The sequence below is a fragment of the Anas platyrhynchos genome, chromosome W (assembly GCF_047663525.1).
Source record: "Anas platyrhynchos isolate ZD024472 breed Pekin duck chromosome W, IASCAAS_PekinDuck_T2T, whole genome shotgun sequence".
NCBI classification, from domain to species: domain Eukaryota; kingdom Metazoa; phylum Chordata; class Aves; order Anseriformes; family Anatidae; genus Anas; species Anas platyrhynchos.
This window is the reverse complement of record NC_092620.1, coordinates 15871888-15899467: the sequence shown is the minus strand read 5'-3', so window position 1 is coordinate 15899467 and position 27580 is coordinate 15871888. Positions and strand designations below refer to the sequence as shown.

Here is a 27580-nt window from a genome sequence, read left to right as displayed (position 1 = left end):
GTGTCAAGAGTTGGACTTGATGATCCTTAAGGGTCCCTTCCAACTCAGGATATTCTATGCTTCTATGATTCTATGATACATTATAAATTATCAATATTCTCATTTCTTATTTTGTTTGTTTTTATTCCTTTTGTACCCTATTAAACTCTCTTTATCACAGTGCACTGGTTTGTTCTTATACTTTTTCTTATACTGTGGAGCCCAAAACTGCACTCAGTACTCAGTACATGGAATAACAAGACAGACTGCCTGTCATTTTCTCTTCTCTGCAGAAGCCCTGTTGCTAACACTGTCCAGAAATCACCACTGTCACAGACAGTAGTAGCATTCCCTCCTCCCACAGTTGGTTCTTCCCCCCCAAGACTTAGACACCATCCAGAAAAATAAGAAGAATAATAGTAATAAAGTAAATAAAATAAAATAAAATAAAATAAAATAAAATAAAATAAAATAAAATAAAATAAAATAAAATAAAATAATAAAATTAATTAAAATAGTCAAAAGCCGTCAGGAAGGCAGTGGTGCAGACTGTGGAGAGCCTGGCTTCAAATCCTTCTTCTGTGAGGCTCTGAACCTATGTCTCTGCTAATTTATGGCAGGGAAAGGAGGAAGAAAGAACATATCTCCTGCACTTTCCATTTATTGTTGACTGACAATTCTGTAGAGTTATAAAGCCTCAATCAGTGAGATACAGGGTTCTTCTCACATTGTCTCACTGTGCCCTAAGCGGAACAGCTCTCATTTAATAGATGCTTCACCACAAAATCATGAGTCATCTGCAGTTTTGAACTTTTCTGGGATCAAGTCCCTTCAGATGGTTGAGGAATCTGCTCCAGCACCTATGTAAACTGGTGCTCTACTAAGCTAGTGAGTGAACAAGAGAGAAATCCTCTGCTAGATGGCTTTACAAATTGGGTCTGAAAATAGTGTTGAGGCAGAATAGTCCACGATTTTTGCCTTGGGTGCACAGAGGGATTGGGTGTTGTAGACTTCTTTTATTCTTCATTAAGATAAACATTTTCAAAAATGTGCTTGTTCAACCTTGCTCCCACTGTGTGCATGGGAGGGAGATAACTGAAGGTGGGGAGCGTTGCTTGGATCCTGCAAGTGGCTGAGGTCCAGTGGGGTTGGAGGCTTTCTTCCTCCTTTTGGAAATGCAAAGCAACCCTGCACCTCCCCTGCACTTGCAGGAGGATCATGACAGCCCAAAGCACAGCGGCTTTGTAATTGCTGCATACACTTCGATCGGATTTACGTGGCAAGGGTTTGGTAGCAGGGGCCTGCAGGGATGGCGTCTGTGAGAACAGTCCAGACAACAGCCAGCTCCAGATAGCTCCAAAAGGGCCCCGGCGCCCTTTTGTTCTGTCTGTCTGTCTGTCTCTCTTTCTCTGGGAGAAAAGCTCTTTTTTCTTTAGGAAGGCTGGGTTTCACTAGAACATTACTAGCCTGTAAGCCTCATGGCATCACCTTCCATCTTGACTGCTAAACCTCCTTGCTCCCTACTATCTTCTTTGCCAAGATACAGCTGTCCACGTTTACTTTTCCTACTTGGCTGGACTGAATATAAGAAGCGATCTTGCAACTCTTCCTCTTGTTGGACACTTAATCATCACACCAAATGAAAACTATTTGCCTTTCACCTCTTTATTTCAGGCCTTCTTTCCTAGTGGTCATGCAAAACTGGGAAAAAAATAGTCTACCAAGTCGGGTTTTTTTTGGATTTGATAATAAACCTGCAGACTGTTAAGTCATCAAGCACTTCAAGACTGTTTGAAATAATCTCTACATTAATAGAAAAGGAGTACTCCAAACTTCTGCTCAGGAAGAAAATCACGGAAAATGTAAACTTTGATTTTAGATGTTGAATTTGTTGCAGATACATCTTCCTCATCGCATGATTCTATTTGGATTTAAACCATAGTATCTATGGACAGACCAAGAGTAGGACAAGAACAGCACAGAGTTCAGCATGAAGCCCATCAGGAGCTCAAGTTTGTATTCTTTGTATTCAAGTTGATCCTTCTCTTGCTGGAAGGACCTGCTTTTTGACTCTCCTTCTCTTCACTAGGAGCATGTTCCCTCTTGCTTTGGTAATGCTCTTTCTCAGTGTTTTTAGTCTTGTCCTTTCTACCTTGGCATCTCTCTGCAATAGATGAGGAGGAAAGCTTTTTAGAGCTACATTCAGTGTCACACTTGAGAGAGGAAGTTTGCCGCAATTTCTCACCAGGCTCAGAAGACTCTTTGCCGTACAAAACGTTTTCTTTTGAAATGAGGTCACTTTCTTTTGATCTTCTTGGTTTCTCCTTGTCTCCACCGTCATCAAATCGGTACTCTGCGAGGTATTCATCATTCCCAGTAGATTTCAGAGGGTCCGTGACACTGCACAAAATAAAATCACATTTCTCACTTCTGCTGAAGGACGTGAAGATTAACAGTAAAACCTTCCAAAGGCAAACAAACAAACAAAAACCTCCGGACTACAGGAACACTCGCAAAGAAAGATATGCCATGTAGAAACCTCTCCTGCGATTAGGACACCTTCTCCAGCTCCCAGAGAAAGTGTTTTTTCCCCTCTTGCTTCTGAAGCCATTGCACTAAAAAAGCAAACGCATCTGTCTCCCTCCACATGCTGCTGCTCTGAATAAGAGCCAGAAGATTCAAAACCACCCTATTTGGTCTCCCAACATAGCCGAAAAAGACACCAGTTGAAACAGAGTTTTCTACCTCTCTCCCAAGAATTTACATTCACATATCCTGTGACTGCAAAAATAGAAGGCGGGGCTCAGGAAGAACAGCCAGTGTTGGAAATGAAAAAAAGCAGCCTCTTTCTTCAGAGTCTTAAGCCTATGCTACTAGGAAAACAGAACAAAACAAAACAAGAGGAGAGGAGAACAACAGCGGGAAATTTACCTATTCTCCAGGTGTTCAATTGCAAAGCCTCCTCTGGAGGATCAACAGCTGTGAATTCAGCGTGCTTAGGAGAAATCAGATCTACGTCTGAACCACAACTATTTCAGTAGCATCACTAACTTATGTTACTCTGAAGAAGCAGTCAGCACCCTTTCTATGTTAGGAAATAGCTGAACACAGTCTGTTATTCACAGGAATTATTCAGGCAGGCTTCTTTAGGAAGGCTGGGTTTCACTAGAACATTACTAGCCTGTAAGCCTCATGGCATCACCTTCCATCTTGACTGCTAAACCTCCTTGCTCCCTACTATCTTCTTTGCCAAGATACAGCTGTCCACGTTTACTTTTCCTACTTGGCTGGACTGAATTTAAGAAGGGATCCTGCAACTCTTCCTCTTGTTTGCCACTTAATCATCACACCAAATGAAAACTATTTGCCTTTCACCTCTTTATTTCAGGCCTTCTTTCCTAGTGGTCATTTAAAAACGGAAAGAAAAAGTCCATCAACTTTTTTTTTTTTTTAATATTCAGCAGACTCTTAAGTCATCAAGCACTTCAAGACTGTTTGAAATAATCTCTACATTAATAGAAAAGGAATTCCTCAGACACACTGCGGCCGCTTACCTTTAATACACTCGTTGGATGAGACGGAGCTGTATTTTTTGCTTTCGCCTGCACTGGAAGGCTTCCCTTCCTTGTAAGGTTGTTTACTGCTCTCACTTGTGCATTGCTCACATGAAGAGCCATCTGGAGGATGGGATTCTTCCTTCTTCTCCCGCGTTATCTTCTGGAAACGAGGATCTAAGTGTTCCAAGGAGCCCTTCACTTTCCTGGTGTTTCTCTTTTTTCTTCTTTTTCTTCTCCTTTTTCTTCTTTTTTTACGCTTGCGTTTGGCACTGTCAAAGTGGAGCGCACAGAAACACAAATCGTGAAGTCTGAAAGAAACATGCAAGTTTAAAAGAGAAAAAAAGATGTGGCACTTGTTGCCTATATGAAACTTTATTTATTTTACCACAGGTGATGATTTGCAGCATGTCAGCTATTTTGTGGTGCTTTGTGCACACGCAACTTACTTTAGATGTAGCAAACTTAAGCCCTCAGATTGAAGGACCATAGGTCCTGGTTTGTACACAGATCATTAACAATGGCTAGCTCTGGAATACGTGCAAGCAGAAAAAAACTTTTAACCTAATCCAGAATGGTGTACGGATGTGTTTCCAACTATGTGGTCCAAAGCTAGTGCTCTGACACAATTCAGCAATAGCTTTCCTATCTTCACCGATCAACCTAACAACATGATCCCCAGCCAGCTGATGCTATCTAAGTAACTTAGAAACTACCAGAACAAAAAAAAAAAAAAAAAAAAAAAGAAGAAGAAAATAGAGAAGAAAAAAAAAAGGAGAAAAAAAAAAGGAGAAAAAAAAAAAGGAATACATGAGAAGCACCCAGAAAAGAATTAGGATAAAAAATGCGGAGTATGCTGGAATCCTTGCTTACTTGGAATCCTTCTCTCCATGTTTATCCTTAGACTTCTTTTTCTTCTAGAACCTGTGATATTTTTGCATTTTTTTCACCACCTAAAAGCTCCTTTTCTATCTTTCTGTCTTTCCTTTCTATTTCACTTTCACTACCTTCTGCACGGGTACATTTTCTTTTTCTGTTTCCTTCTGTTTCATTTTTCTGGCGACAGTTCTCCAAATGAGCTGACACAGGTGGAAGCGCATGTCTTTCACGAGAATGTCTTCCAGAATGTTGCTGAGATACCGAGCAACGATGCAAGTCTGCTCGGGGTGTGCTAAAGCGACGTACATCTTCATCTCTCAAGAGGGAACCGTGAGGCCATCCACTTTTGTAATGATAATGCTTATGTGACCTGCCGTAGTAAGTTGCAGTCCATTTGTCAAAGGCTGCATCGCCGTGAGAGAACTTCCTCTCTCTACTGTCTCCTGTCGCATGAGGTGAATAGTAATCATTGGAATAGCTACATCTTTCCCATCTCCGTGCTTCATCTCGATAGTATCTTTCTCTGCTCCAACTTCTTTCCCCTTTGGATCGGTAATATCTATTGCTACCTTGTTCTGATCTTCCTCCGCTGCCAGATCTGGACTTTGAATATTTGACTGCTCTTCTGCCATTCTCAGGGCTGTTTCTTTCACCAGGGAAAGATCTGCACCTGCTTCCCTCCCAGTGCTCCTGCTTGTGACGCTTTTGCTCAACAACTTGCACGCTCTGAGAACACCTCCTCTTGCTGGAAGGACCTGCTTTTTGACTCTCCTTCTCTTCACTAGGAGCATGTTCCCTCTTGCTTTGGTAATGCTCTTTCTCAGTGTTTTTAGTCTTGTCCTTTCTACCTTGGCATCTCTCTGCAATAGATGAGGAGGAAAGCTTTTTAGAGCTACATTCAGTGTCACACTTGAGAGAGGAAGTTTGCCGCAATTTCTCACCACGCTCTTTGGCGTACAAAACGTTTTCTTTTGAAATGAGGTCACTTTCTTTTGATCTTCTTGGTTTCTCCTTGTCTCCACCGTCATCAAATCGGTACTCTGCGAGGTATTCATCATTCCCAGTAGATTTCGGAGGGTCCGCGACACTGCACAAAATAAAATCACATTTCTCACTTCTGCTGAAGGATGTGAAGATTAACAGTAAAACCTTCCAAAGGCAAACAAACAAACAAAAACCTCCGGACTACAGGAACACTTGCAAAGATATGCCATTTAGAAACCTCTCCTGTGATTAGGACACCTTCTCCAGCTCCCAGAGAAAGTGTTTTTTCCCCTCGTGCTTCTGAAGCCATTGCACTAAAAAAGCAAATACATCTGTCTCCCTCCACATGCTGCTGCTCTGAATAAGAGCCAGAAGGTTCAAAACCACTCGATTTGGTCTCCCCACATAGCCGAAAAAACCACCAGTTGAAACAGAGTTTTCTACCTCTCTCCCACAAATTTACATTCACATATCCTATGACTGCAAAAATAGAAGGCGGGGCTCAGGAAGAACAGCCAGTGTTGGAAATGAAAAAAAGCAGCCTCTTTCTTCAGAGTCTTAAGCCCTCGCAAAGATATGCCATTTAGAAACCTCTCCTGCGATTAGGACACCTTCTCCAGCTCCCAGAGAAAGTGCTTTTTCCCCTCTTGCTTCTGAAGCCATTGCACTAAAAAAGCAAACACATCCGTCTCCTTATACCTGCTGCTCTGAGAAAAAAGGCATAGGGGCAAGCGGGGAACAGCCAATGTTTCTCTAGACAGTGGAGAAAAATGGAAAAACATTCTATGAAGGAACACGAGTTCTCCTTGAGGCACCAACCTGCATCAGAGTGATATGCTCAGTGCTGATCATTAGTTCTGTTCGTAACGCTGGACATACAGTATGGAATTGTACTAATTTCAATCCTTCCATTAAATACTATTAGTAGACAGATAAAACCGTAACGAACTTCCAAAAGGTCTTGTCTTAATCAGACTGTGCTCATTTTACCTCGTTTCCTCTGACAAGCTGTTCAGCTGGCTGGCTGTGAGGGACTCCGTGATGACTTCTCGATTGACTGAAGGCATAGCTCCAGGCATCTGCAATCAAAACGCACAAGTCAGCAGACAAAAAAATACTATTTGTAGTAGTACTGAGGACCAGTCTTGTCAGAATTTCTCCATTAAATGGTAAGCAAGACCGTTTTGAGTTGTATGCATTATCTACACTTCAAAGATAACCCCAACTCACCTCCCAAAATCTACTTTATGAAACTTAGGAATTTTTATCTCAGCTGAGCTTAAGTTGGCAAGTTCTAATGTAAGCTCAGGTCTGCAAATTCTAATGGGATAATACCACAAAGTCTTACAATCACATTTGTGCTGTGTTTTCTCAGTATTTCACCTGAATTAGGAACACACTAAACACTCCCGAATACATCATAGGTGAGAAATTCTCGATGGAGCGAATCTATGTTTCAAGCAATCCGTTTGTTTTGGAAAAGAACATCTCAGAAGGTTTAACAGGTTCAACTCGGCAAGTGGAATCATCAAGTTTCAGTGCGTTTTCTTTAGATTCATTAACTAACCTAATAGCACCATTTAGTGAATTGGTTTTTGGCAGCTCATGCTGGGATCTTCCTTCGTCAGCATTCTGACAGGAAGAACTGGAATGCTGCAATGTACGGACTACCTTTCCAACCAAAATTCCATTAGAGGACATTGCATTGCAATTCCTTTTAAATAAGCCCTTTGACTCCTCCTCAGATTTTCCTGAAGATTCTGCACCGTAAGGGACTGTGTTATCAGAGCTGAGTTTAGGATTTTCATTCACTGTTGGCTCCACAAAAATCTCATCAGAAACTTTTTTGCTTGTTTGCATTTGCTTCATTTGCATTACCGAATTTGTAATTGTGGATGAAGGAACAGCCTGGTAGAGATCTTCATCCTCCGCAGCACTGCTAAGACAGTCAGGCTGTGACACAGTCCGACGAGCAGGCAATTTATTGTGAATACTGGTGGTGATCTTCTGTTTTCTTGACGGATCAGTAATTGAAGGCCTGGTAATTGTCTGGTTTTGAACACAGGCCATTGGTGGTGCTGAAGATGGCCTTTTTAGGGTGACACCAGTGGTCTTTGCGTCCTCTTTTATGGATCCATTTCCATTTAAACGGCTTGAATTCTGTATTTAAAAAGAAGAAATGGCAAGATGGATTAACGCAAACACTGCATTTAACATTTTGAAACACACAACTCTCCTACTGAGTATTTCTACAAATGGTCTTAACACCTACAAAGAAAAACACACTGCCCTTTAAAGATAAATGCAAGTCCAATAAGCGTATTCAATTCCTGCTTTTGGTTTACAGCCGATTGGAATCAAATTAACATCATCTTTGAAAACCAGCCAAACAACTTAACATTACCTGCTGCTATTCCCAAATATATTTATTTTCCCCTTTAAACATACCCTGAAAAGCCTGAAGTAATTGTTCTGGTGCTCAGGAATAAGACAATTAGTTTTCCCTGTCTTAGCTAAAGTGACAACGATAGGAAAAACAAGTCCTCTTTTAAATGATTCGAGGATTAGTACACTCTGCTTAAATTGTCAAAGAGCGTAGCTCTCTGTGCTTTAGAAAGCTGTCTTGGAGGTATTAAGTAATGGAGTCGCATGGCTGCACAATTTAGCAGTAACCACTGTTTGAATGACTCTGGCTGTAGCATGAGGGCTGTGGAGAAAGCTGCAGCATGGGAAGGAAAACAAAACTAAGATGCCGAAAACCAAACTAAAAACCCCACACCAAACCCCAAACCCACTAGCAGTTTGGTGCCGTTACCTGCCCTCCCACTTCCCTGAATTACCTTAATCATATGAGAAAGAAGTCGTGGTCCCATAAATCCAGCCTGCTTACTATTAGCCCCCTGCTGACCAGGAGGGAATGAACAGGGATAAGATGGTGCTGGCAAGTAAAACGCACGTTCTCCAAGTGTCAAATCATAGCGCCTTCAGAAAAGAGCAGTGATCGGAGTTTAGTTTTTCTTTCAGCCTACTCTTGGATTAAATCCCATCCTATAATTTTAGAGGAACAGTTCATACGATATGGAAGCCTTCTCTACAGAAGGCTTCGCCAAGACTACAAACTGAAAAGGAGAGAACAGTCTTCCTACTAAGACTATCACTTTCAGAGCAATAATTCATTCTTACACCACAGATGACCTTCATTTCTCTCCTTCTCTAAATTAGCCAGCTACAGGTAACACATAGATAGCAATTTACACAAGTGCTGCAGTTTCAGGCCAAGCAACAAAAGATAATAAATGACACAGAGAATTTCAGGTTAGACAGAACTGAATTAGACAAATAATAATCTTTCCCTGGGATAGCAAGAAAAACACTTGCAAAACAGAAAAATATCAATAACAAGAAAGTAAATCTCTTCTGAACACATGTTAAGATTTGTTATTACCTGATATAAAAAAGTATGTAAGGTTGCTGACCAAGAACTCTCTTAATGTCAGTACGGACTACTTTAGCATCATTCATCTGATACCAAAGTCCATTACCAGCCTGCAAATAAAGACAACCATTTCTTTAGGTGAATTGCACGTGTTCCAAATGAAATCACGGATAGGAACAAAATACACACGTGTCAAATAAAAATATAATGAAATCTTTTTCCCTAGAAACAGTAGCTGCTAGTCACGCTTTCATTGGTTTGCCAGCACAACCTTTACCCTGTTAGAAATGCTGTTGACTTCTACCTTTACATAGCATATATAGTGTCCTGAGTGACAGCTGACACCGTGATGTACCAGCACCGCGTATAAGGCATAGAGCACTGGTTCTCCCATTGACTGTAACATGTAGGCTCTCAGGTCCAAATACTCCGGGTATTTCACCTCCTAAAGAGAGACCAAGAAGATAGAAAAATTATCCCAGAGTACTTCGTGGACTAGCCAGAGAAAAACACTTCCAAAAAACACAGACTAGAATTTATTTCTAGAATATATTTCTAGAAGATATTTCTTGATTCACTACAAATAAGTCTTCCCATAAACAATGTTGAAGACTAGAAGTTGCAGAGAACTGTTTCCTGATGAATCAGCCTTCTCAGAGGAAAGCATATGCTTCTTGTCAAGCGGGAACTTTATTGATAGTAAGAGAAAGAATAAGCCATAGTCGTTAGTCTACAATTATTGTCTGAAAATATTAACAACTTTCAGCTTTGGGGGATGTCCCATTACACGATGATATAGTTGCATTACAGTGGTAAATATACCTTGTTGATCTTTCCACCTGTGAAATCTGCAAATCTTTTCAGTGATATTGTGAGAACCTTGGAAGAACGGTGTATGGTAAATCTCTTGGATGCAGGAACCATCTTTTTACACCTTAAAAACAAGCAGAGATAAGTGTTTGAAGGCATCTTCTTTTTTCGCCCCCAAAACAAACTCGTTTTAATGTCTCACGCATGCCTATGCTATTTGAATGACATTTACTTGCATAATAGGTTGGTCTTTTTTCTTTTCATAAACCCATGCACTGCGTGTCAGGTTTGTTAATACAGTGAAGAAGGTAAATTCTCCCAAAACCCCGGGCATAGCGGGAACAGGAATCTCTCACGAAAGGGTATTACCAGGTTGGATGGCAAGGTACCATTTCTTGGTCTACAAAAGTGGCTATTTGAACTCCAATCCTGAATACATTCTTTCAGCTTTCAAGGGAAATACAAATAATGAAAGTGGAACAAGAAGGCCTTGGTCCCCAGGACTAGAAATTGCAAATAATCTCCAACATGGGTCGTCTATCAACATCAAAAATACAACAGAAGCACGTGGTCATTCTACAGGAGGGAGACATTTAACAGTAGGAAGTCTTCATGTACTGAGCTTGTCTGGAAAGACACTGAAACTGTCTGCCATCCTTTGAAACACAATAGTTCAGTTTGATACATTGCCCGCTCCAAGGTAGGACCTACAGCGTAAGCAGTGAAAATTAGCCGCTAGCCCAGAGAACAACGGAAACTGGGCAGTTTACATCAAGAAAAGTACTGTCGAGAGCTAATAAATAGAAAGAACAAAAGTATCTCTTTTTGAATTCTGATGGCAAAATACGAGCCAGAGAATTGCAAACCCATAGGGAATGCCTCTGAACAAGACTTCCCCCCTCCAAAGAAACAAAAATCCAAGTGTTTTATAAACTTCCACAAAACTCGTAAGTAGATCCAAAGTTTAGAGGTAGTCCAACAGAGTCATGCAACATATAAAACTGACATCTAGGATTAAGACCTAATTCGTCAAAATCTTACTCGCTACATTTATAGCAATTCTCTCCACCCAGCTCTTCAGGTTTCACAAAGAGTTCCAGAGCTCTGGTAACAGATGAAACCGCCTAGAGGAGCGAGAAAGAAGAGCGTAAAGTCACCGTAAATTCAAAATTCCAGAGACGTACTAGTGGTTTATAAGAGAATCTTACTAACATACTCAAGCGATCTACTATGAGCACTGTGAAGAAGGAGGCAGAAAGAGCATGCTCAGCATTGACCTCACCTGGAAGTCATTTGACTTCGGAACAAATACTTTTCCAGTAGCCTAGACAGCATCTATAGTGTGCTTTGTCATCAATACTGGGGACAAATTCATCAGTCTAACAATTAGATGTACATTGGGGTAGAACAACAGAGAAGTATGACAGCATTATAATTTTTGCAGAAAGAGAATTCTTTGCCCTTAAACCCAATGCAAATGTGGAGACTATTTACATGGGTTCCACAGACGGACAAAGTCCAATCCACTTCCTTAGCACCACCAAGCTCTTACGTTTTAACATTATATGTGGTTTGGTTTTTTAAGGTAAACAAGTTTAATTTAGAAAGTTATGCATGTACTTAAACATCATGAATTATATTTAGAAAACATCTTACCTTTATATCCAAAGCGATATCAAGAAATGCCTCATACGTATCCGAAACTGCTTTGCAATTCAAGCACTTCACTGGAAGCAAAATATAAATGCTTAACCTTATGTGAAGGAGACTAACTGTCCAAATTCAAGTTGTTGACAGATACTACTTTAGACAAACTACAGACTGCTTTACTACCGACAAAAGACACAGATCAGTTCTAAGGACAGGAATATTTTTTAAAGTACCTCTCGATCTTAGAAATCCTCCAAATATTTGATGAATGATGGTGGTAGCTTGAGAAGATCTGTCCAATCTGGAAATAAATTAGAATCAGACCTCAGAAGATTTAAGGCGCACAGTTAACTCTTCAAAGAGTTTTATGAAAACTAAGGATGATGTAGACTTTCGTTGCTGATTGTAAATAAGGCACTAAAAGGTGCTAGAGATCATTTTTGATAGTAAATAAAGGACTAGAAGGTGCTAGAGAATGTATGAAAGTGAACTTGTTTATGCTTACTCGGTGCTTCCATTCAAGCACGCTTCCTGCATAGCATCAACAGTATAGCGCAAGAACTCGTGTGCGTCTTCTTGACTGCCAAAACGGAAATGTTGTCCTATTCCTAAAGAAGAAGATGATAGTATTCACCTCATTTAAAAATGAAATCATTCTTCTATTTCTAAAATCTCTCTTCTTTCTAGTGTTAAAACCACTTATACACATCAAATAAGTATTTGAAGATTACAAGCTATCGAAAAGAAACACATCTGAAGCCACTTACGACTGAGATTACTGATAACATGCGTAGGCTCGATGGCATCAACAGTGCAACGCAGGGCCTGGTTAATCTGAGTCTCCATTGTGCACATCATGCAAAAATCTTGTTCACGACCTGAAGAGTGAAAGAAGAAAGCATCCCAGTCCAGCAAAATATCCATAACTACAAACAAACATCTAAGTAAAATTTAAACTATAGATACGATATCCACTCTCCTTGCTACATTCTATTCTCCCAAGATGCCAATGTCCCAACAGTCTTGTAACATTTCATTTCACACAACTTTACAGAATAAAAATATCCACTAAGCCTGTATTCAAATGCATTTTGTGATGAGAAATCTAAAAGACTACTGCAAAGTCACATTTGTAAAGGCTGACAGGAATGTGAACTCCACAGGCTGAAAAATGTATTACTCTCTAAAATTACTACTAAATGCATTACTGTCCAATGCACTTCATTATTCCCACGAAGCAATAAATGATCCTTTAATAAATACATAAATAAATAAATACATAAATAAATTCATTAAACAAACATAGTGCATTAATTGCACTCCATATGCTATTCGGAGCCCACTGCTAATACAGTGCTCAAAGCCAGCTTCTACAGGTAAAATCAGGCAAACAAGTTTGTCTCAGAATCACTGCTGTTCTTTCACCTTCACAGCTGTCCAACAGATTCGAAATACTGTTAGAAAGTACTCACATGACTGGCCGTGCTCGAGAGAAAGCATGTAATTGGCAAGTGGGGGTGTGTAGGTCAAACACTGTAGAGTAGCATTAAGAAAACATGTGTTGCCAAGATTGTACAGGCCAACTCCAACACTTTGTGTTTCTCGCCAATCCATACAAATCTTCTCAGGTGGAAAAAGAATGCTCTGTGGTGGAGCAATTCCATCATTAACGACTGCAAGAAAGTTAAATTTAAAAAGAGATTTTGTTTGTTTGTTTCTAAGAAAGGTATTTAAAAAAATACTATTCTGCAGGAGCACCTAGAGGAGCTAGCTACAATCGCAGCCAGAAAAACTTATTGCAGACAGCTTTAATACCGCCAAATTCAAATTGGCTGGTCAACACAATGTTTTGGGGAAAAAAAAACAAAACAAACAACTTTCGTCAACCATTTTAATTTTTCTAAGGCAAGGCTAACTGCCATTCTGTTTGTAGTACCTAATGCCAAGTTCCTCTCCATCTATAATCTTTAACCTGATTAACTCAACTACTGTTTTTTTCCTTATTATAACTTAAACCACAAGCTTAGACTTGAAATTATACGGAAAAAAGGTAAAAAGTAGTAACTAGGAATGACGGTACCCCTACAGATACCAGATCTTTTCCTGAGCAATGTTATCATTCAAAAAACGTGTGAAAAATGGAAGCTGTGAATAGCAACAATCAAACACTTTTCTTTGCAAAACGGAAAAGACATGGATGAATCTGTGCATTACACAAAGCTCCCCAGATTTCTCTGTTGACTGTAAATATATCAAAATTAATTTCTGTAACATCAGTCACTTCAGCTGCCTCAGGGGATTTGCTTTTGAAGTCTTTGTTCACACTAGTCCCCTTCTCTATCAGTGCAACAAGTAAGAACTGCATTTTCTACTTTTGCTTTGAAGAAAATGGAGTCAGGATAAAGCTCACACTTACTTAGATCTCTTGGGGCAAAAGCCTTAGATTTTTCAGATGATCTACAGTAAAAAGCACCTCCACGTCCTTGGGCCACAGAGACTTGGCTTGAATCTTCTGCAGGCGGTATCTGGCCCCAGTTTGCGGTGCGTGACATCAGTATTTTAGTACTTGGTTTCTTGGATTTGCCAGACCGCCTTGAAGAGGGCTTTTTAGACTTTGAAGATTTGGGCTTCTTAACTACGGTCATTGTTGACATCTGCGACAGAGACAGAAGTTCTGGTTGACGTAAGAATATCAAGAAGCATTCCAAGAAGAAAAGAGTAGCAGAAGTCCTGTCACTTAATCTCAAAGAAACAGCCTTAAGAACTAAATCGCTGGTATGAATGATTTAAAAAGAATCCCCAAACTAAACACACAAAGTGAAAATTTCCATCTAAACTCTATCGGTATTACTTTTAGCTTCTGCAGAACTAGTGGCTGATGCCATTTCTTTCACTTCCGTAGGATTTTAATCCATTACAACTCTGGAGTCTTTTTAATATAAAAATGTAGAAGACATTCTCTGAGGGGAATCAGTTATTTATTGATTTCCAGAGTTGCACAATTATCTGTTAATTATTACCTATGATCTAATAGATAATTGTTGCAATTATCTATTGCTGGCGTTAGTAACGGAACACTATTACTTCACTGCCTGCGTTTTTCTGTTTCGTGTGCACAAAGGTACCCAGAACTCACTGCTCCTTTTCTTCTGTCTTTCCAGGGATCGCCCTCTACCTCACTGTCTACTGCACCAATCATGAGGGGGTTGTTGTTATTCTATAATGAGCCTAGCTTTTAAATACACCTTTTCTGGGCGTCACTTTGTGATAGCAAGTTAATTTGTGAGAGCTCCTCAGTCTACATCATGTGGTCGCTTTTTCCAGGTGAAAAAGCGGAGCCGTAAGTGGCAGTACACTAAAGCCCTGGCATGTTGAGATCCAAGAAGAGAGATGTTTGGCCTTCCTTCTCACTCCTGGGAACCATATACCTCAAAACCCACAGAGGATGGGCTATATCTCAGAGAAATCTTGGGAAAGGAGAGCATGAAGAGCACGTTTGCAAATTTATTTCTCCCTGGGCTTCTTCTGCTTCTCCAAGAAATACAAGTTTGAATAGAACTTTGGCAGCAGTACTTCTGGTGTTTTACTCCTACCACATTTAAAACTCCTACAAAAAACTGAAACGTTAGACTAAAAAGCAGCTCTTTCCGTTCTGCTTTCTAAAGTTGCACGTTTTCCTCATGCAAAACAACAGGGGAATGTAAGCTAGAAACGGAAATGCTGAATGTAAAACAAAACAAAACAAACCTCAGCCCTCCAGGACAAAAGCCAATAACTGCTACAAAGTCCTTTTTAAAATGCTGATTAGGTTTCAAGGTGATACCGCTTTAAATAAGCATAATTGTGTGTCCGTAGGCAGAAGCTGAATAATGACAGGATGAACTTCTATACTTCATGTTTTGTTACTGTCTTACTGTAGCACACAGGGACTTGTTACCTGTAGGGAAACCACTAACCTAATGGAGGGTTTAAAACATAAGCTAGTTTGTTATACCAAAATGACTGAGAGAACAAAGCATAAAGTGCTTTCAGATTTCTAGCACGCCTTGATTGCTATCCATTAAACTTCACACACGTTAAACAAAACACAGTAAATAAGAAAACTCCTAGTCCCACAGCTGGCAAATTGTGTGCAGAGGTTGTAACTAGAACTTTTTTCCCTTGACATTTTACATTTAAGATTGATTTTAAATCCATTCTATACACACTTCCCGTTCCTGAAAAAACAATACGCAAACCTGAAAAATGCATTTACACGAGAAATGAAGTCGTCCTTGTCCGATTGGAAGACTAAGGTGACAGCTCCTGGGCTCAGGGATTTTCAGATAAGCTCCGATCTTCACCAGTGACAGCTCCTTTTTTCGGATTGAAAGAGAAAATGTTTCAGCAACACACTGAAAACACATTTAAGGGACAAGAAACAAAATCAAGACTGCAGTGAGAAGGAGAACAGAAAAACAATACTGGGGAAGAAGAAAGGAAAAGGAAAAGGAAAAGGAAAAGGAAAAGGAAAAGGAAAAGGAAAAGGAAAAGGAAAAGGAAAAGGAAAAGGAAAAGGAAAAGGAAAAGGAAAAGGAAAAGGAAAAGGAAAAGGAAAAGGAAAAGGAAAAGGAAAAGGAAAAGGAAAAGGAAAAGGAAGAGGAAGAGGAAGAGGTAAAGGAAGAGGAAAAGGAAGAGGAAAAGGAAAAGGAAAAGGAAAAGGAAAAGGAAAAGGAAAAGGAAAAGGAAAAGGAAAAGGAAAAGGAAAAGGAAAAGGAAAAGGAAAAGGAAAAGGAAAAGGAAAAGGAAAAGGAAAAGGAAAAAAGGAAAGGCCTTGATCTTTATACTGACCAATGAGATAAGCCTTACACATTTTTAAGTTTATTTTTGACAACTGATTGAGGCATTACCAGGTATTAAGTACGATTCAAGAGCAAATATTAACACTAGAAAGAAGAAATCCGATCCACCACCACTTTTTCAAAATACATCCATTTCTAATGTGGAGATAACGTCTCTCTGACAAGGTAGTAGAAAAACTGTAAATACCGACAGAGCTTCCTCTCCCGATGTTCCATATACATACCGATGCTGTTCCTACACCTACGCTCTGAGCATAAATTTATGTTGACATGAGTATCGGGTGTTACTCCTCTCTTTGTTTGTCTTGAGAGACACACCTCTTGTCCACTGAAAAGTAAACTCAAGATTCCAGATCAGTTAAGACAGTTGCTATCCCCCCATTCAGAGTTCTGCAGCAGCACTGTTCAGATGTGTTTAGCAGTCTCTTTAGAAAACGTTATCACTTAGGACCTGCTTCTCAGTAGGTACGCGTTTGGCCTCCGCTTAGCGGAGAGTCAATCCCAGCTTAAGCTTTCGTACAAGAGCCCCTTCAAGAAACGGACTTGGGCCCTGACATAACTGAGCTTAACCTTTAACCTTGAAGCTTCCTTAAAGAAGGAAGCAGCACCCAGGCCAGGAAATAGAAATTAATCGTCACTTTACCCTGAAACGCAGTGAGCTATTCTGTGCTGGCAGGATTGCTGCCGGGCTGGCCGACGAGGCGGCGGGCAGCTCCCCGGGGCCACAGGGCCTGTCACAGGGAGCCACCGGGGGTCTCCAAGGTCCGGGAACAGTGGCAACAGCGGGGACAGAGGGGACAGCAGCGACAGCAGCAGCCACCTCAGCCAGGGCCGTCTCCACAACCGCCACAACGGCCTCGGAACGCCGCCGAACTCGGAGCTCCAGCGTGACGCCTTTTGAACCTGGCCGCTGGAAGGACCTGCTTTTTGACTCTCCTTCTCTTCACTAGGAGCATGTTCCCTCTTGCTTTGGTAATGCTCTTTCTCAGTGTTTTTAGTCTTGTCCTTTCTACCTTGGCATCTCTCTGCAATAGATGAGGAGGAAAGCTTTTTAGAGCTACATTCAGTGTCACACTTGAGAGAGGAAGTTTGCCGCAATTTCTCACCAGGCTCAGAAGACTCTTTGCCGTACAAAACGTTTTCTTTTGAAATGAGGTCACGTTCTTTTGATCTTCTTGGTTTCTCCTTGTCTCCACCGTCATCACATTGGTACTGTGCGAGGTATTCATCCTTCCCAGTAGATTTCAGAGGGTCCGTGACACTGCACAAAATAAAATCACATTTCTCACTTCTGCTGAAGGATGTGAAGATTAACAGTAAAACCTTCCAAAGGCAAACAAACAAACAAAAACCTCCGGACTACAGGAACACTCGCAAAGATATGCCATTTAGAAACCTCTCCTGTGATTAGGACACCTTCTCCAGCTCCCAGAGAAAGTGTTTTTTCCCCTCGTGCTTCTGAACCCATTGCACTAAAAATGCAAACGCATCTGTCTCCCTCCACATGCTGCTGCTCTGAATAAGAGCCAGAAGATTCAAAACCACCCTATTTGGTCTCCCCACATAGCCGAAAAAAACACCAGTTGAAACAGAGTTTTCTACCTCTCTCCCAAGAATTTACATTCACATATCCTGTGACTGCAAAAATAGAAGGCGGGGCTCAGGAAGAACAGCCAGTGTTGGAAATGAAAAAAAGCAGCCTCTTTCTTCAGAGTCTTAAGCCTATGCTACTAAGAAAAACAAAACAAAACAAAACAAAACAAAACAAAACAAAACAAGAGGAGAGGAGAACAGCAGTGGGAAATTTACCTGTTCTCCAGGTGTTCAATTGCAAAGCCTCCTCTGGAGGATCAACAGCTGTGAATTCAGCGTGCTTAGGAGAAATCAGATCTACGTCTGAACCACAACTATTTCAGTAGCATCACTAACTTATGTTACTCTGAAGAAGCAGTCAGCACCCTTTCTATGTTAGGAAATAGCTGAACACAGTCTGTTATTCACAGGAATTATTCAGGCAGGCTTCTTTAGGAAGGCTGGGTTTCACTAGAACATTACTCCGCAAGTCCCTTCTATTCCTTTTCCCCTTAGAATCTGGGGATGTTTCAGCTAAAAAGGAGGGCAGAAACACTCTCCGTAGGTCTCCACCATGTAGTAAAACAGCGCTGCGTACCTGGTTAACCTCTGCAGCCAGCAAAGCATTGCTATTTGCAGCAGTGCCCTGACCCCAGCCTCTTGCTGAGCTCCGTCCTGTGCTGCTCGGATGCTCCCGCTGCTCAGACACGGGGGCTTAGAGAGCCACCGGGCCAGCACAAGCCCCCGAGCTCACTGTCAAACTTCACTTTTGGCATCTTTCACTTCACCAGCGCCGCCGGACGAGGAGCCCAGCAATGCCTGACGCCGCTCCGGGCTCACCTAAACGCGGGGCAGGAAATTCGGATTCAAAGCTGCGAAGGTTTTTCTTAGTGAAAGCATGGAATGAGTGGCCATCGGTGACTAACCTTACAGGAAGGCATTCACTTTGTGAATGCTGCAGTGAGTGAAGACTGAAGGCGTTTTCTGAGTGACCTAAGGAGAGCCCTCCCCGAAAAGCAGGACGTTTTATTGTCTATGTAACATCTCCTTTGAAGGCTCGAGCACGAGATCCACCAGGTTTAAAGTCTCAAGACACGGATCTGCCACCACAGAAGCAATACATTTCATCTATGTGAGGAATGTTTTAACAATTCCAATTCGTGTCCATAAATTTGTGTCCATAAAGAATAATTCTGTTTGAATCCTGTCTGCCTCTGGGCCCTGCACTGGCAATTTAATTCTTGAACCACAGATGCAGTGTGCCCCAGCCTCCCCCTCATTCCAGTCAATTTATCACGTCTTCAGAAAACACTCCTTAAATTTATGAATCTGTTTGCTTTTGTTATTCCTGACTTCTAGTTCTAACAGTTACAGGGTTTTTTTTCTGTCTTCTTCGAGATTGATTTAACACTGCTATAGATGTTATGTAGATGACTGTAAATAGCTGGGAAAGAATGTTTTAATTGCTCGTGGTCGTCAACCTGTTTGGGAGTTTCAGAACAACTGATAATAACTGGTGACTGCTGGTGACTGTTATGAGATACTATGTGGATCCTTGGTATCTGGCCAGGGGGGGCCAAGAGATTAAGAGGAAGGAAAAAGAAGCTGAAGGACGGTTGGGAGACAAGACCTGTGGAGAGTGTACAGAGAGTGTTCCATAAACTTGGAATAGTGCCGAGTAAGTACAAAGGGTGAGAGGAAGACTACGAGCCTTCAGCATGAAAGACCCCTAGAGACCCCCAGAGGAGACTGATGCGCATGCTCCAGTAGGAGGAACTGGACCCCGGAAGCTAATTATAATAATCTACTTTTTTAGAAGTAGTAATGAATATGTATTAGTCTAGGCGCATAAAAATAAGCTGCTTGATGGAACTGGTGTGCGTCCTGGTGGAGCAGAGACTCCCGGTGCACCCAGCGCTGTTTGCTTACCTCTATTCCTTTATATTCTTTTAATAAATCCTATTTTTTTATTTAATCCTAATTTGAATCCTGAGCCATTTATAACATCTACTAAGCCTAAATACCGTATTTTGCCGCCTCTGTAGGTTTAAAAAAACACGGCCACGCTTGAAGGAATGCATTCTCAGATATTCTACGTATTTACAGTGCTTTAATTAATACCACAGACATGTTGTGCTGTTTAGGGGAATTTGCAATTACATTTGCATTTCCAACCAAACGCAGCCTGACACAAATTGGGAGCAACAGGAACTAATCATCTGGAAGCCGGGATATGCATCATTCGCCATTTTCTAAGAAAATGACAAAAATATAAAACCCCAGCAGTCTGAGAACGTGAGCACTGAGGTAAAGGCCTGATCAAACAAACGCGCACAACTATGATTTGTCCTTTTAACTCAGCAAAAGTCTGCAAACTGCCATGGTAGCAAATGAGGAGAAGGAGCTGGTATTTACAGAAGTTGCAGCTGAAGATTCAGATAAACCATTCGGGTCGATGCTCCCTTCCTGCAGGTTTAAGCTGCGGTCACATCACCTATTTCAAACCCTTTTGATTTCTACCAGTCACCCCACCTATTTTGCACGTTTTCCAATCAATGAATTCGCTACATGATTTATGGGGCACAAGAGCAGGCCTGGTGAAGAGGAGCATGCCTGGGGCCATCATTCAATCAAATCAAAAGCGTCCAGGAGAAGCCCGGGGTGTGGTACTCACAGGGAATGTTTGCGAGCGGCCAAGTTCAGCAGAAGAGAAAAGGCAGGACTGGAAGCCCAGGGGAACGAGATGCATCTGTTGCTGCAGGCAGCCCCAGCAAAATGTTACAGCTTCACTAGCCTGGGGCATGATTCCCCCCTTCCCTTTTCGCAGCCAAGTACAATATTAGCTTGCCTTTTCTTTTTTTTTTTTTTTATTATTATTATTTTTATTTCTTTTTGCCATCGTCAGGCTGAGGCCGGCTGAGAATATTCTGTGTCTAGACTAATAAATGTTTGTGCGGATTTTGCAAGAGCGGCTTATGGGAACAGAATCCACTTTTTGTTTTCTGCTGGAGGAAAAAAAATAAAATAAAAATAAAGGAGGAGCATTAAAAGCAACCAAGCACCCCCGTGCATTTGTTTGAAATTGCATATTACGGTGCTTCTATTTTATGTGCAATCAATACATAATTTGGAAGAAAAAAATGCTTTTAAAATTCAGAGCTATCCCTGAGCAGCTAAGGTTCTCTTGGAAACTGAAGGAGGAGTCTGAAATGATTGTTCTTGTGTTTGCATCCCCCAGTGGGAAAGGCAGCACACAAGTAGAAGCCACTGTGCTTTGAGGCGGCATGAATCATTAAGAATAAAGATCCCCCCCCATTTAAACATGAGATATTAAAACTGAATCTAGGACAAAGGTAAACTAAACAGACTCCTTCCTTCCCGGGCAGTCAGTGGGTTAAATCAAATATCAAAGGGGCAACATCAACCTTATAACTTCCTCTGCCGAAATTAAAAAAAAAAATAAAGGTAACTTCTATTTTGCCTGCCCCGACCCCAATCGCATCGCCCAAATGGGTGCAAACTGCTGGGATATGTGAGGGCCCAAGCCTACATTTTCCCTTTTTCGTATTTGTTGGAGGAGGGCGGGGTATCTCCAGATGAAATGGCTGACCGAGTTTTTTATTTCCTCGCTTTGGGTGGAAATGACTGAATCTTTCCAGGCAGCGGAGCAGTGCTCGACCGACTCCCTCGGCCTCCCCGCGTGGGAAGAGCCCTGCCGGGAGCAGCCCGCGTAACCCTCAGATGCCAGCCCCATCAGGATTAGGTCCGGCAATGGGATGTTGGCTCCTCTAAGTGAGGACGCATCCTCTCGAAACACATACACAGAGATTTAAATGAGATATTCCCAAGAACACCTGCCTATTCTTTCAGCACATGTGCAAAGAGTAAATTCATTTTACTTCATTCCTCTTTTTCTCAACTCTCCCCTCCTTCCTCCGGAAGGAAACAGCCAAGCAATATTAGCAGGGCCTTCCTTTTCCCCTGGTGGAGTCCAAGAACGCGAGAATTGAGAAAAGCGACTTGTCAGGAATCAAGTTTAAGAAGAGTGTTTGTGGACTGCGAGGTAAAATACCGGAAGCTGTAATCAGAAACACAACTTTTAACTAAAAAAAGCTTCTTTCCATTGTAAATTATTCCAGTTATTGAAATAACAAATTAGTTCTCTGCTCAGCCACAGCCTCCTCCACCAAATTTAAGTAGAACCTGCAAAGAAGTTGAAGTTGTAAAACATTTGTCAGATGCAAGGGGCAGCGCTGCGTGGGTTAGCATCACGCTCAGATGCCCACAGTACCAACAGGTGCTTTCTTTCCAGAGGCACCAGCTCCTCCAAGAGTTCCCCGCACGAAGAACTGAAGAAGCTGCAGGCAGGGTGAGCCTTCCTCAGTCCTCATCCTCACAGCGAGGAGTACTGGGGACGGGGAGCTGTGTTTCGGCTTGCTAATGTGAGGAATGTTTTAACAATTCCAATTCGTGTCCATAAATTCGTGTCCATAAAGAATAATTCTGTTTGAATCCTGTCTGCCTGGGCCCTGCACTGGCAATTTAGTTCTTGAACCACAGATGCAGTGTGTCCCAGTCTCCCCCTCATTCCAGTCAATTTATCACGTCTTCAGAAAACACTCCTTAAATTTATGAACCTGTTTGCTTTTGTTATTCCTGACTTCTAGTTCTAACAGTTACAATTTTTCTTTTCTGTCTTCTTCGAGATTGATTTAACACTGCTATAGATGTTATGTAGATGACTGTGAATAGCTGGGAAAGAATGTTTTAATTGCTCGTGAGTCGCCAACCTGTTTGGGAGTTTCAGAAGAACTGATAATAACCGGTGACTGCTGGTGACTGTTATGGGATCCTTGGTATCTGGCCAGGGGGGCCAAGAGATTAAGAGGAAGAGAAAAGAAGCTGAAGGACGGTTGGGAGACAAGACCTGTGGAGAGTGTACAGAGAGTGTTCCATAAACTTGGAATAGTGCCGAGTAAGTACAAAGGGTGAGAGGAAGACTACGAGCCTTCAGCATGAAAGACCCCTAGAGACCCCCAGAGGAGACTGATGCGCATGCTCCAGTAGGAGGAACTGGACCCCGGAAGCTAATTATAATAATCTACTTTTTTAGAAGTAGTAATGAATATGTATTAGTCTAGGTGCATAAAAATCAGCTGCTTGATGTAACTGGTGTGCGTCCTGGTGGAGCGGAGACTCCCAGTGCAACCAGCGCTGTTTGCTTACCTCTATTCCTTTATATTCTTCTAATAAATCCTATTTTTTTTATTTAATCCTAATTTGAATCCTGAGCCATTTATAACACTAAGAAGCAGTAACCCCCCGAGTTTTCAGGCGGGCTCCGCTCAGCTCCCCTTGTGACTGCTGCTCGGGACACGACCCTGCCTTGCTCAGCACCCTCGACTCCAGCAGGTGCTGCTGCTGGCAGCTGCCCTATGTATACAAAAAAAAAAGAAACCAACACAGTATTTTCCTGCTTTTAAAGTATATCCCGAAGATTTACTAGGCATTGTGACGTTCTGCAGAAGCCCACAGCTGTAACTAAGGTTTGTGGGGTGTAGAGGGGCTGGGGGCTAAACAAGGCCAACAAGAGCCACATCTCCTCCCCGGTTGTCTCCCCTGTACTCTTTTTAGGACATCCAACATTCCCAGATCTCGTTTTGTCCCAGTGACCAAACAGGAGCCTGGCACTCATGCACTACGCCTTAAAACCTCTACAAACCGTGCGCCTAAGTCACAGCACTCATTATAAGCCTGTTGAGGGATTTCTTGAAACAGCAAAAATCCCATGGCTTGCTGTAGCTGAGCAAACCAAGCTACCAGGGCAACTATGAGAAGTTCCCATGACAGTGTTCCCACATCGCCCAATTGAGGAATTCAGAAAAATATTGTTACCAGTAGCTGGCTTCAAGGACAAGGTCTATGTGACTGCTAATCACAAGGGGGTTGTTTTCTTGCAGGTGGGGTTGTTTTCTTGCAGTTGTTTGTCTGAGTGCTTTTGACCAATAATCTTGTGTGAAACACTGTCCACCCCTGTTAAGTTCTCTATAAAAGTTAGGCTATTCGGGCAATAAAATGGAGCATGATCTGACTCTACTGTGTGTCTGTCGTGCTTTCGGCCGTGCTTCCTGCAACATAAGCCGGCAGCTCTTTCTGGTCTCACAAACTATATGTGGCTTGAGAGATGCTCTCCAGATTCAGGGCGCTGAACACCTGCAGCCTTTGCCATAACCATGACAAAGTTCAGGAGCTCCCTGCTGGCTCCAAGGCTGGCTCCAGCAGCGGCTTCAAGCTGTGGGTCAAGAAGGCCAAGACACCCAACGAGAACCTGCAACACCAAGTGGCTTTCTGGAACGGCTCCAAACACAACTGGAAGCCTGTTGGTTTTTTTGGAAGTGAGCTCTTCTGGACCTGTTAGGTGCAAGCAGAAGTCAAACTTTCAAAGCATGTTTGCATCATTAAGCTCTCCATGATCCATCTCCAAGGTCTTCTAAGAGCTAGTAGCAACGTGGTCAGAGTTCTTGCCTGTTTTTCCCTTCACGTTCTCCCACGTCAGCAGCCGTGTGCTCCCTTTGGGCTGACTTCCAGAGCTGGGTAGAAAGGATCCCCTGGAAGCAGAGATGCTGCTTTATGCAACACCTTGCAGCTCACTGCACTCTGAAGGGTACACGAAAAGAGGTGAGTGGTCCTGGTGTGGTTCCTTCCAGCTCTCAGAAAGGCAAGAGAACTGGAAATGAACCATCAGCCAAAGGGAGGCACGGCGCAGCGTTACGAAATGCCATCTGGCTGCTACAGGATAAGGAAAGGAGGCATTTTTGGTGGCTCCCATCTCCACAGAAAAAGAAACAACTATTTATGCAGCAGAGTGGTTGGAGTATTTCAGGAGGCCCTGAGCTACCCCAAAAACCAACAACGAAACCACAAACCAAACCGAAACCAAACCAAACTAACATGATGGACTGCAATAAAAGATGAACATCAGAATTAATACTACCAATGACAATAAAGATGTTGAAAACTTGAGTCATCACATCCCTTGTGTAGACTGCAGGAGGAAGCACCTTTAGTGCCTGATGTGACAGTGTCAGAAAGTTAATTAACAACACCACAAAACTGGATTCCTGTGAGCACACACTCGGCAAAGGTGATACAACCGACAGCCGGACTTGAACACTGATACTGGTACCTGACTGGGAAATAGCGAGGAAACAAAGGGAGGAGGGGAAACCGTGCTATCCTGAAAATTGCATCACTTGTTTACAAGTCACCGGCAACTCCGAGGCAAACCATCTCGGGCATTTATGGATCAGTGACCTCACGTCTCTGGCACAGGACGGAGAGGGAATACCGACCGTGAGTTCACAGAAGGGAACAGCGCGTCCAGGCCCTCCTGCACTGCGCCAAATGTGGTCAGAATGTCCCCTCCCCTCATCACCCCAAAACTTATCACGTAGGACTTCTATTAAACAGACCCCAAAGAGCTCGTTCTGTCAATTTTGCAACAGGCTCAGGATTTCTCAGAATTAGAGAGGCTAATTTCATAATATACAAAAAGACTGCATCTGGCACAGGGGAATTCTCAGCTAGACTTCAGCCTTGAGACACAAAGCGAAACTGACCATAGAAATAGAGATTGGCCAGAGCTCAGCCACAAGAGAGTATGCCTCGGTTATATTTATTACCTGCAAGCAGAACTAGAAAAACAGTTTACACTGACTTGCTGCTTTAGAAGTTAGTTCCATAAAGACGGAAGAAATTCTCAACTCAAACTTGAAGAAAGCATCAGACTTCAAAACCAGTCGTAGATCTTTGAAGTAAGACTGTTATGAATTCAGAAGTCACATCCAAACAAAAAGATCATTTATATTAATGGTAACTAGATTAAAAAAAAATTAATCCTGTCCCTCAGGCTTTGTAAGTGACTGGGGAGAAAACAGCGCAAGGATAGTAATAAGCCTAAGTGAAACACCACAAACTGCTAAGGGAAGCAAAAGACCCAAGGAAACAGCCTTTTTGGTACATTAGGAACAAAAGGAATCCTAACAACAGCACAAAGTCCATCACTTGACAGAAATTCTTCAGCGTAGAGAAATTTACAAAAGGCAGAACCGTTCAAAAGCCAGCTCTAACAGGCTCCAGGGACGCGTGGACACGCAGCGATAAACATCGGTTTTCCCAGTAATAACCAGCAGAGATAAATGACGACAATTACGGCTAGCAAACGGAGCGCTGGATGCAGCTGAAGCAGGCACAGGTCATCGAGGGCTTGGCAAGAGAAGAGAGAGCCCAGGAGAGCCACAAGAAGCATTCAAGGAGTAGGAAAGCCTCACAAAGAGAATGCGTGCCCTACCTCCAAGTGTTATGTCTCAAACTTGTCTTTGTTAAACAAGCACAGTGCACAGGTGCTTTACGGAAATGCAGAGGGCTTTTTGGCTGAGGAAAGCTAGTAGGACTGCCAGCCTGAAGTTAGCAGTCACCTCGTTTAGAAAAAATGGCACCTCCTTCTAACGAGCTCCGGGGAACCCAATTAACAGCGTAACTGGAAGAGGCTGCCTTGCTGGCAATGTTTCAAGACGGTAACAAATGGGTTTTCTACTTAATGTCTGCTTGTTCGGGGAGGTTTGGACTTACAGCCTATGGCATTTGGGTCCTGGGGTTTGCCTCATACAGGTTGTTCTCCACAGCTGGACCAGGTTCCTCAGAGCACCCACCAGCTCCTCGTGCGTGAAACCCCTCTGAGCAAACACCAACGCAGCACAGGCTGCTGCTTAACACCAGCAGCGCAGCTTTCCAAACTCCCCTCTCCTTTCCCCCTCCAGCGGGCTGCTCGTGTTCACCTCAGGCCTTCCACAACAAAGCCCCCTTTGCACGGATCGCCGTGCACTTTGACAGCCCCAAGGCGCTCTCTGGGGCGCCTGTCCCGGCTGGGACCGCCACCTCAGCCTTGACTCACCCTTCAACGAAGCCAAACTCCTCCGTCAAGCCTGACGGGGAGCCCCAGCACCTACCGGGCAGCGCTGACAGCCGCAGCCTCTCCGCTCCCTCAGCGCCCCGCCGCCGCCTCCATTAGGCGCCTCGCCCCGCCGGCTGCCGATCTCCAGCGCCGCGCAGCACCTGGGGGACAGCCGGGCGTCAGGGCGGCCCCCGGCACCGCAAAAACCCCCGGCAGGGCTGGGGACATGGCCCCGCTCCCCTCCCACCGCCACACCGAGCGCGTGTGTGTATATAGAGAGGGGGGGGAGCCCGGTCTCGGCTGGCTCCGTCCCGGTTCAAGGCACGGAAAGCGAAGTTGCTCGCCCTGCCCGAGTGCCCCCCATACCCCCGGCTCTGTCACAGCCCAACCGCGCCCCGTTCCCCCCTCACAGAGCCGGGGAAGGGGTGCTCGCAGCCGCCCCTCTCCTCAGGGCCGGCCGGGGGAGCGCCTCGCCTTCTCCCCGGGGGTCTCCCGTGGCCGCTTGGGGTCGCCTCCCGCAGCCGCCTCGCCCCCCTCTCCTCTCAGCCCCGCCACCTGCCTCCTCCTCCGCCGCCGCCGTTTTGTGTCTCTGGGAGTCGTCCGCTGCCGGCGGGGCGGGCGCTGAGCCGTCGCCGAGTCCCAGCTCCGCCGGCCGCCCGGGCCCTCGCCTCGCAGCCCGCGGCGCCCACTCGCATCCTCCCGGCGCCTCGCAGCCTCCCCGCCCCGTCCCCGGGAGGGTTTGAGAGCCGGGCAGGGCCGGGCAGGGCCGGGCAGCGGCGGGCAGCGGCGGGCCGCGGTGCCTCAGCCTCCCCCGGCAGGGAGCGGGGCGGAGCCGCTCCGCCCGGCAGGCGGCGGCCGGCCCGGCCCGGCTCGGCTCGCCTCGGCTCAGGGCATAAAGGCGCTGAGGGCGCCCGGCTCCCCG

At 43.5% G+C, this 27580-nt stretch overlaps 1 protein-coding gene across 9 annotated transcripts; it reads right to left on the bottom strand.

The window, feature by feature from the left end:
* Positions 1-622: 622 nt before the first annotated feature.
* On the bottom strand, positions 623-27580 carry LOC140000536 (ubiquitin carboxyl-terminal hydrolase 42-like). Of its 9 annotated transcripts, none has more exons than XM_072030499.1 (21): positions 27218-27580; positions 26714-26819; positions 17240-17394; positions 15531-17158; positions 13709-13946; positions 12765-12965; positions 12060-12170; positions 11798-11900; positions 11526-11593; positions 11299-11369; positions 10684-10766; positions 9655-9766; positions 9137-9277; positions 8842-8942; positions 8237-8378; positions 7275-7556; positions 6387-6475; positions 4541-5499; positions 3534-3844; positions 2225-2379; positions 623-2143 (listed from the first exon to the last, which is right to left on the bottom strand). In XM_072030499.1, the coding sequence occupies exons 4-19, from the start codon at positions 15696-15698 to the stop codon at positions 3732-3734; spliced, it is 2982 nt and encodes a 993-aa protein (XP_071886600.1). In that variant the 5' UTR covers positions 15699-17158; positions 17240-17394; positions 26714-26819; positions 27218-27580; the 3' UTR covers positions 623-2143; positions 2225-2379; positions 3534-3731. The 9 variants fall into 9 exon arrangements, with proteins under 9 accessions (XP_071886600.1, XP_071886604.1, XP_071886606.1 ...); XM_072030503.1 differs by having other exon boundaries at positions 4541-5272; positions 5354-5499; positions 15531-17394; positions 27218-27576; XM_072030505.1 differs by having other exon boundaries at positions 15548-15647; positions 16777-17394; positions 27218-27574.